The sequence below is a fragment of the Lactuca sativa genome, chromosome 9, assembly GCF_002870075.4.
Source record: "Lactuca sativa cultivar Salinas chromosome 9, Lsat_Salinas_v11, whole genome shotgun sequence".
NCBI classification, from domain to species: Eukaryota; Viridiplantae; Streptophyta; class Magnoliopsida; order Asterales; family Asteraceae; genus Lactuca; species Lactuca sativa.
This window is the reverse complement of record NC_056631.2, coordinates 77380297-77390641: the sequence shown is the minus strand read 5'-3', so window position 1 is coordinate 77390641 and position 10345 is coordinate 77380297. Positions and strand designations below refer to the sequence as shown.

At 37.1% G+C, this 10345-nt stretch overlaps 2 protein-coding genes across 3 annotated transcripts; both read left to right on the top strand.

Moving 5' to 3' along the window:
• The first annotated feature begins 544 nt into the window (after window positions 1-544).
• Window positions 545-3341, top strand: LOC111918022 (uncharacterized). Of its 2 annotated transcripts, none has more exons than XM_023913672.3 (2): window positions 545-701; window positions 1296-3341. In XM_023913672.3, exon 2 carries the CDS (start codon window positions 1437-1439, stop codon window positions 3126-3128), a length of 1692 nt encoding a protein of 563 aa, XP_023769440.2. In that variant the 5' UTR covers window positions 545-701; window positions 1296-1436; the 3' UTR covers window positions 3129-3341. The 2 variants fall into 2 exon arrangements, with proteins under 2 accessions (XP_023769440.2, XP_023769441.2); XM_023913673.3 differs by lacking the exon at window positions 545-701 and adding an exon at window positions 934-1172.
• A 908-nt stretch (window positions 3342-4249) lies between these two features.
• On the top strand, window positions 4250-5494 carry LOC111915234 (uncharacterized). The gene has a single exon (XM_023910912.2). It carries the CDS (start codon window positions 4250-4252, stop codon window positions 5492-5494), a length of 1245 nt encoding a protein of 414 aa, XP_023766680.2.
• Window positions 5495-10345: the final 4851 nt, after the last annotated feature.

The window sequence follows — 10345 nt, the reverse complement described above, 5'->3', positions numbered from 1 at the left end:
CTCCTTATGTTTCCCTTCTTTTATTTCTATTTTTTGTTAAACTCGAGAACCAGACGTTACGGTGTTGGCTGATGTGTAGGAGGGAAGGAGGTCCCAAGTTCGAATCTTTATCCCTTTATTTTCTTGTATTTCTTCTGTTTTTAGATAAATTACAAAAAAAAGATTCTAATAGTTTATCAAATGTTACGAATTCAATCTATATATTATACTTGAAAAAACCAAAATATCATTTCATGTTAGGCACCTAATATGCCTAACGGTTGAAAATGGACAGCGTGAGCTAAAATAACCTTCCATGCAAGTTTTGCAACCCATGAGGACAATTTTCGTAGAACATTTAGTAAGGACTGATTTTAGGACCTTTAGTAAACTATAGGGACTATTTATGTAATTTTGTCTTTTTATATTATTAGCCAAAAAAAATTTTAATTGGAGTGGAAGATTTTTACTAGGAGGAGGTAGGAACACGTGAGAGCATAGAAGGGGAGTGGGGACACGAGGAAACTCACAAGGATAAAACACACGTGGAAACCACCGTGCACCTCTTTCTTAACATGCGCGTCCTTCCTTAATTTCCTTTTTCCTCATAATTTCCACCTCCAAAAGACCAAACTCACTCCCACAAATCTCTTCCCATCCCTTCCAATCGCCAAACCCTAACTCGCCATCGCCCACCATCAATTTCATCGACCTTTTTTTAGGTATTTTCGCAATTCTCTGTCTTTTTGTTCATTTACACTCTTGTACTCTGTTTTTTTTAATCCGATTATCTTCCTTCGTTGTTGTAATTGACTCGGGTTTCGTCTTGCTGCAATTCCTGATCTTTTGATGGTGTTATTGTCAACTCATTCGATTTGGTGTCACTCAATAACGAAATTAGGCTAAATAACTGTCTCTATGAATTGGGTATGTTCTTGTTGCTGCCCTCAGAAAATTGCATCCGTGAACTGATGAATTGGTTTGAAAATCGTCAAGTGTTTGTTTTACTGAATTGATATATAAATTATTTTCTGTTTCTTCTAATCGTCTTACAATTCTTGAAGGGTGAAAAGTTTATTTTGTTGGTTATATGGTCAATTAAGCTGCCGATTTTCAGTAGTTTAGTTCTATGAAACATCCTTTTCAGTCTGTTCTTTTTCTTTGTGAGAAGCTGATTTCGATTCTTAATTTCGGTGAGATTTTGCTATTATTCGTCATAATTGTCATTAAATGATTCTTTTATGTCATAACTGTCAGTCATTCAATGCTTTGATACGACATTATCACCACCTGATAAGCTTATTTTTATGGTACAGGAGGCTAATTGGAGGTTATTTGATCAATAAAGCTTCCATTTTTATATATGATCAGTGTCTTCACGTAATTCCTTTAATGGATCGATGCGACACATCAGGATTTGTTAGCAGCGGTTCAAAGTGTTGATTGAAGAAAGTCCAATGGCTGACACCCCTTCATATTTTCCTTCCAGCTCGCCTTCAAACGCATGCAAATGTATTCAAAAAGTCGTTAATGGCGGAATTAATTTCCCCTCAAGCTTTCACTCACTGGACTCCACTCAAAGCAAGAGAAAACGTAGCTTCATTGACGGGTATTTGGATTTGCAAGCTGCGTCTTCCTTGTCTCTTGGGCTGGGTTGCTCTATAACCTCCGGTCTCACCATGTTTTCCGGCAAAGAAACTGAAGAAAATTCTTCCGGCAATCTTGATCTTACAATGAACCTCAACACACAGAACGTTGACCAAGTCAAACCATCAAGAATTGAAAGAACCGAAGTTGATCTTGAATTAAGTCTCGCAGGTGGTTCAATTGAATCTGATGTAACTGCTGTTAGTCAACCATCTTTTCCGTTCATGAATACTAGCAGCACCATGACCTCTGCCGGAGTTCAACTTGTTGATGAAGGCTCCACGTCATCCAAATGGAAATTACCTCTTTTGCCCCCGTTTCTTACTAAAGACCCTACACCGCTTCTTCTCAATATTCAAGGGTATAACGGTCCAAATTTAGTTATTCATACCGCATCACCTTCATTAGATTCTGTATTACCCCAACAACAAAATCGACGTACAGGTAACGTGAAAGACTGCCGGTTCACCGGATGCACACGTGGCGCAAGAGGAGCTTCCGGATTCTGCATCTCCCATGGCGGCGGCAGGCGGTGCCAGCGAGGCGGCTGTCAAAAAGGAGCCGAAGGTAAAACAGTGTTCTGTAAAGCCCACGGCGGTGGTCGCCGGTGCGAGTTTCTCGGCTGCACCAAAAGCGCCGAAGGCCGTACAGACTACTGTATCGGCCACGGTGGCGGCAGGCGATGCAGCCACGAAGGCTGCACCCATGCCGCCAGGGGAAAATCAGGGTTATGTATACGCCATGGTGGCGGGAAGCGGTGTAAAGCGGAAGGGTGTACGAAAAGCGCCGAGGGTGTTACCGGTCTGTGCATCTCCCATGGTGGTGGCCGGAGGTGCCAATTTCCGGCGTGCTCGAAAGGTGCTCAGGGGAGCACGATGTTTTGTAAAGCTCATGGTGGTGGGAAGCGGTGTACTTTTTTAGGGTGTACGAAAGGGGCGGAAGGTAGTACGAATTTTTGTAAAGGCCATGGTGGTGGGAAGCGGTGCACGTTTGAAGGCGGTTGTACGAAGAGTGTCCATGGTGGGACTCTTTTTTGTGTGAATCATGGTGGTGGAAAGCGGTGCGCAGTGGCTGAGTGTACAAAAAGTGCTAGAGGCCGGACTAGTTTTTGTGTTCGTCATGGTGGTGGCAAAAGATGTAAATATGAGGGGTGTGGGAAGAGCGCGCAAGGCCGAACGGATTTCTGTAAGGCACATGGCGGCGGAAGGCGGTGTTCGTGGGGCCAACCGGAACAATCCGGTGGTCAAACCTCAACTCCTTGTGACAAGTTTGCTAGAGGGAAAACCGGTCTTTGTGCTTCACATAGTCAGTTGGTTCAAGATGACCGGATTCCTGGACTCATGGTGGACCAACCTCAGCCGGTTATGGCGGAATACGGTGGCTACGTGCTACCAGAAGGCAGGGTTCATGGCGGCAGTTTGATGGCTATGCTTAGAGGATGCACCGGTGGCCAATCGGAACCGGGGGGAAGTCAGCCTATTAATGGTGGTAGGTGGTTGTAAAGTGAAACTTGTGAAGTCTCCTCCATTTGGTTTAGTTGTAATGTGTTGTTGAACATAAGGTTAGAGTGATGTATACAGGTTAGTGTTAGATATTGGCTGTGGTTCATGTGTACTTGGTGTAAACATAGTGTGAATAGTTGGTTATGTTTGGTAGGTTTGTTCCTGTTAAAATCTTTAAGTGCATAATATATTCATCATTTGGAATTGGAAAAAGTTATTTTTTTTGTCTTAAAGTGATAGCATCTGGTAAAATATAGATGATAAACTGGATGCTAAATGTAAAATGATATAAGAGATAAACTATATTTTAATTGGAAAACTTGTGGAGAAGTATTAATGTCTTGATATTTTTAAAAGGTTCGTTAATAAATTACTTTAGTGGTATTACCAACCCTTCTATTGCAATAAACTCAAAACATAAAATAGTTTATGTACGTCAAATATAATCTTAAGGTGATAGCATAGTTGATTTTTTGGTAGTAGAATTGCAAACAAGTCTAAGGTTCGATTCAAGTTAAATTTATGCGAGTTATAATTCCATTCATTATGTTGGTCGTTGTATACCTGTTATAAAGTTGTTTTATATTAAAATAAAATTAAATACGCAAATATATAGTCAAAATTAATAGCAAAGAAGGATGTAAATTGTGAATAGTATTGGTATGGGCTTCTTGACAAAGTTCGGCGTGATAAACTCCCTTCGTCAATGACTAGAACTAGTCTAGAGTTGGAAAGAATAAAACCCATGGTAGTTGAACTTGAAGCCCATAAAGCCACATTCTCTGTTTGGTTCATGCTTTGCTTGCAAATAAGGCCAACCGGTGTGGGTATCACGTAAACGTCCGTGGTCTAGTTGGCCACGAACCACGGACGTGCACACCGTCCCGGTGGTTCGAGGTCGACCGTGGTCGTTGCAAAATGTGCTCGGGACAACGAAATGAAACGAGGATTGCTATTGATCGAATATTTTGAGCCGTTGAACGGCTATTTTGTGGCCGTTCCTTTTTTTTTTTTTTTTTCAAACTCAATTATAAAAACTCAATTACAAAACTCAATACCAAAACACATACACATACATATACATTCTACACTCAATTACACCTATGGATCCCTCGATAAATATGGAATTTTTAAAAAGTTTTGACTCGGATGACGACGTTGAATTCGTCGAGACATTCTTCAATGTTGTGCAACACGTTCACGCCGAAGAAAGTTCGAATGTAGCGCGTACAAGGACGGTCGTCAATCGTGATCGCCAAGCCGCACACGACTTATTGGTACGTGATTACTTTGCCGATAATTGTCTTTATAATGACGACTCGTTCGAACGTCGTTTTCATCTGAATAAGGCTATATTTTTACGTATTAGTAATGCTTTAGAATCTCGTTATGATTTTTTCAAACAAAAACCCGACGCTAGAGGAAGAATGGGTTTTAGTAGTATACAAAAATGTGCGGCTGCTCTTAGGTATTTGGGATACGGTATAGCATTTGATGCATCTGACGAATACTTGAAAATATCCGAGAGGACCGCGGTTGAATGTGTAGATTGGTTTTCTGCATGTGTTTATGAGGTTTTTCACAAAGAATATTTGCGTAAACCTACTCAACGTGATATTGAGAGATTATATTCGGCTCATGAAGAGAGGCATGGATTTCCCGGTATGCTTGGCAGTCTAGATTGTACGCATGTGGCTTGGGAAAAATATCCAACTGCATGGCGTGGTCAGTTCACTCGAGGAGATATAGGTGAACCAACTATCATCCTAGAAGCTGTTGCATCTCAAGATTTGTGGATATGGCATGCCTTTTTTGGAGTAGCGGGGTCCAACAACGACCTTAATGTTCTTGGTCAGTCTCCACTTTTCAACGATATTTGGACCGGCAAAGCACCTTATATGACGTTCACGGTAAACGGGCACGCGTACAAATATGGTTACTACCTTGGTGATGGGATATACCCGGATTATTCTACATTGATGAAGGCATACTCAGTTCCTCGAAATGAAAAAGCAAAATTGTTTACAAAAAAACAGGAATCAGCAAGAAAGGATATCGAGAGGGCATTTGGAGTCCTTAAGCAAACATGGCATGTAGTGAAATATGCTACACGACTTTGGGATAAAGAAAGAATTAAGCGAATGGTCCTAGCATGTATTATAATGCATAATATGATTATTGAAAATGAAGGTCGAGCGATTTGCACGTATGATCCGAACGACGTTGTCGTTCCAATTGAGGAGTTCGTACCCGGAACGAATGCTTTTTTGGAGCGAGTTGTCGAAATCCATAACAGTGAAACGTGTTTCAATCTTCGAGAAGATGTCGCGGAACATTTGTACCCACATAGCATGAACGACGATTAGGATTTTTATATGTATATTTGTTCGTTTTCTTATTAATGTAATGTTTGTTTTCTAGATTAACTAAGTAATGTAGTTTAAAATTGTTATTTTATTTTTATAATTAATGAAAAAATAGTTTTAAAAAAATAAATGCTTTTTACTTTTAAAAATTCTAATTTTATTTTAATTTTTGGATTAAAAAAAAGTAATGTTATTGTATTTTTGATTTAAAAAAAAAAGTTATTTTATTGTATTTTTGAATTAAAAAAAAATAAAAATAATGATGTGGAGTGGTGTGTTAGTGGTAAGTATCTCATGTTAGTGGTAATGGAATGTGGTGCTGATGTGGCACCCACCACATATGTGGTATGTGGTGGGTATAACGGATGGTCTAAGTAATAACTACTAGTTGTTGTTTATTGCATGGATGTTTGGACGTGTATTTGGAAAATGGGAATATAATACTAAATAAGTAAATAATCAGAAGCAGATAATCAGCTATAACAACCAAAATGTTAATGTCACGGTAGCGAAGTGTGTCATTTTTCTTCACTCTAGATTATCAATATGTTTTTTCCCATCTAGGACCTTAAACTTACCATTCTTGTTCGAAAACTACCAATATTACCAACTATAAGACCAAAGGCATGCATCCTACGGAAGACGCGTAAGGATGACATGGAGGGCATGTCTACGCATGAACACCGCCCTCGTGTCTTGTGGTGGTGGTGTGGAGTGGAGTCTACTAGGGGCCATCACATCACAAAGGAGAGAGGGAAAGACAACCATTTTTTGACCGTTCAAGTGTTTAAAATTAAAGAAAAAAAAATCTAATTTTTAACTATAAATACTAAGAAATTATATACATATTTCTACACTACAACCACCAATTCTTTTTTTAAGAGCGGTTTATACACATCCACTATTATACTCTTAAATCTATATTGTTCATCCATTGGTGTGTTCATGGATATGTTACAATGCTCATCATTTCAACAAAATTACTTCTAACAACCAAATCAATTTCAAGCAAACACTTACCCCCAACAATTTCAACAACAAATCATCCTTCTTATTGTCAACATTCTCAAGTTCAACCTTCTCCGGCCTAACCATCTCAGACGTAACCTTCCCACAACGATGACGAATTGGTATCGGAATTGCAACCAAAACATCCAAGAAGAAAAAAATAAAACAAAGACAAACAAAGGTACTGCGAGTTGGAGCAAAGAAGAGGAAGTGACATTAACACGAGTTTGGATATTTATATCTGAAGACCAACGTAGCAGCAACCACCAATCTACGAAGACTTTTTGGAACCGTGTTTTAGCGAAATTCCATGCCAAAATATGAAATTGTGAATATCATACTTTCAAATGTATAAATGGAAAATTGTGCGATTTAAGAGCTAGTTGCATCAACTTTAACGACATGTTTACCTATCTTACAAAAATGCATAAAAGTGGATCCAACAAATTTAACATTTTAGTTACCTCGCTTCAATAATATTAGGCACCCACAGTGTTAAAACATTTGATCATCAAAAAGCATGGCTAGTTATGCGAGAAGGTCCAAAATGGATGCTTAATCCGGAAGGTCTTTTGCAATCCACTGGCTCCAACAAACTGAATCAAACAACTACACAAATATTTTGCATGCAGGTACACGAATCGAACTCATCAATGACATCAACAAGGATCCACCATAAGTCACCCTTCAACTACCGATTGGAAGGGACAAAGAAAAACGGGCGACATCATCTTCATAAAAATGTATCCGTAGGAAATGTCATGCAATCACTTTCGGAAAAGTTCAATGAACGTATTCTTTTACTAAAGAAAAAAAAAAAAAAAAAAAAAAAACCTGAAGCGAGACGGGAACAACAAATGTTTTTTTCCTGATATGCAAATTTTGAACACAAGATCCCAACCGGATCTTTCACAGAAGACCTCCTAAGGTTTTTAAAGCTTAAACGGAAAATTCAAGAAAATATGATGATTAGTAATTTTATTTACTTTTATTAAAGTATTTTTTACTTTTAGATTAAGGTGGTGTTTAAGTTACGTGTAAAAATACTTTTACTAGTAGTTTTTTTTTTATTAATGAAGTTTTTATTAAGTTTTAGGAATTTTTTATTTTATATAAAATGTTAATGATGAGTATTTCCCAAGGCTAACGGATGTACTCATAACACTATAACACAAAAAGTTTCACATCTCAATAGCACATCAACATCACTTTCTAACCACTTACCCTAAGAAATACCTAGCTACCACTCAACCACCCCAAATTCTCCTAACATTTTAATGTAAAAATAATATAAAAGAGAATAAGAGAAAGAAAGAATGAAAGAAAATGACGTTAAACCATATTACCAGCTTAACCCACCTCCATTCCACATCAGAATAACATAGGGGGGTGTTCACATGCTATAATACATGTCACAAAAGCATAACATAGTGTACATTAGGACATCTATAATGCATTGAAATCTATAGAGTTCAATGCATTGTTATATCATCTTTCAACATTCTATACAATTCTAACAATTTTTTCCTACAATACATTAAACTCTACAAAGTTCAATATAAAATTACAAAAAGCTAATTTATAGTATTTATTTAAGAATTAGAGAACTTTTCTTTTTTTCATTGAAGAGTTCAATGACCATTAACTCAAAATTCATTTAATGTCAATATGACATCTCATAATGATAAAACTTTATCCATTTAATGACAACTAGACGTGCCACCTCATTCAACTCTACAACTAAACTGAGCATTATGGATGCTCTTAGAGGCATACATCATAACTTAAGGTTTGTGGTGTGGTGGTGGAGCTGAGGTGGCAACACTTTTGGAGTTGAGATGTAGTTCCCATTCATGATAGCCTAATCTTTTTTCTGACAACTTCAGTGCTTATTTGGCATAGAGATGTACACTCGAACAATTTTCAGAACATAATAAACTTTATTAAATGAGTTGAATTGTGATTTTGCCCAATAATTTCCATACTTTGATGAATTGTTAAACATTATATGCAGGTAATCAAATATAGTTGAAGTGGGATGAATCTACAAGGAAAATAGACAAAGAATGGCTAAAGAACATGTGGGATGGACTACACAAAGTTATGAAGAAAAATGTTGTTAGAAAGTTGACCATGCTCCAATGTCTTTAATCATATCTCAAATTTATTGTGCTTCGGTTGACGTAAATCGGATGCTTCGAAAACTAGACAACATTTTCCACAACTTTTATGTTTTACGCTTCTTCCAATTTTGATAGTAGCACCATCAAAAGAGATAAGAAGATAGTTCAACGCTCAAGGAAGCCCACAAACATCTAGGACGCCCAAGTGTTTTAGCCTCGTCTCGACGTGCAACAACCATTTATGAAACACATAAGAAACCATGTAGGACATCCCTCATGCGTCTAGGACGCCTCAAGGACAGAAATCCATCTTTATCCATTTCAGTATAAATGAAAGACGATAGAGAGCTTGTAGAACACCCTCAAGGATGCCTAGGCATCCTTCACCACATCTAGGACATCCCCAAAGACGTCTAGCATCCCACATTGCCTAATTTTGCCTTATATATAAGGACTTAGGACATCCGTTTTTAGGGTTCCCACTTTCAAATTTTAGAACTTTTTCCTGTGTTTATGAGGCATCCAAACCCCTGGAAACACTTCCTAATGCACATTCATTTCATTTTAGTCCGAATTCAAGGCGATAAATAATCAAGTTCATCCTTAATCGACATTTGAAGATCATTCACTCGGTGAATGTTCGTTAATTTCATCAAGTTCGAGAAAGTGTTACTTCTTCCTTAAGGACTTTGTTGATCGCTAGACTTCATTAGTTTTACGATTTTACAACTTGTATTGTGCCAAGGAGTTTATGGAAACCTAAAAAGAATGGACATAATGAACACTTATAAGAAAAACCAACATACATGAAAAAGAACTAAACTGAAAAGCATGATGATGAACTAAACCAACTACAAAACGTTAATCAACATCGATTAACTAAAACAAAAAGATCAAACTCAAGGAAAAATAAGTATCAATAGATCATGCTCGTCTTCTTTATTTGGGTTTTTACCGAGACCTTCATCTCCATCCCTAGACTGAATTACCAACTATGTAAGAATATACTACAATAAAGATTGAGTGTGCCAAAATTTTCAAACGTGCATTGAAATTGTGAAGCTGTACTAATCATATGGACCACTTTTGTATTTTACTCTAAATTAAAAAATAAGATGCTCAAATGTTTAGTAATTTATGATTATATAAGGTAATAAGGATTTAATAGAAAAATGACAAGAAAAGGAGAATCTTCTGTAGTGAAGGTAAAAAATTTTGATGACGGTTTAAAGAAATGATAAATAAGAAAATTCAATTTACTTCATATTATATGGCTTGAGTCCTTGGTTGATAAATTCGATTTGCTTAAAGGTACCGACTAAACGATGTGCTTGTGCTTTTTGAAGCGGGAATGCTTTCTATTTTTTTTTATATATTTTTAAAGTAAACAGAAATGAGAACGAGAACAAAATAAAAAGCTCGGTGAAGGACCAATAGCTTTCTTAATTCAATGTATATGTGGCCATAAAAGATGAGTTGTTACTTAGTAACCCTCATGTGCATATTTCACCTTTTGGAAGTTGATCGTGCATTTCCTTTAGAAAAAGTGTCCCCCATCCTTTTTATTAAATTAATTACTTTTTTATAACCATTTAAGAAAATAGCAAACACGTTATGCAATGACTAAATTTACTCCTCTCTTTAGTTACAATTTGCCTAGAATAAATGTAAGCTTGATTTGATACTTTTTCTTAGTAAACATGTTTTAGTGTTTTTCAAA

Excerpts from the sequence above, each read along its gene's own strand:
- LOC111918022 (XM_023913672.3), top strand. The coding sequence starts at position 1,437 with ATGGCTGACACCCCTTCATATTTTCCTTCCAGCTCGCCTTCAAACGCA.
- LOC111915234 (XM_023910912.2), top strand. The coding sequence starts at position 4,250 with ATGGAATTTTTAAAAAGTTTTGACTCGGATGACGACGTTGAATTCGTC.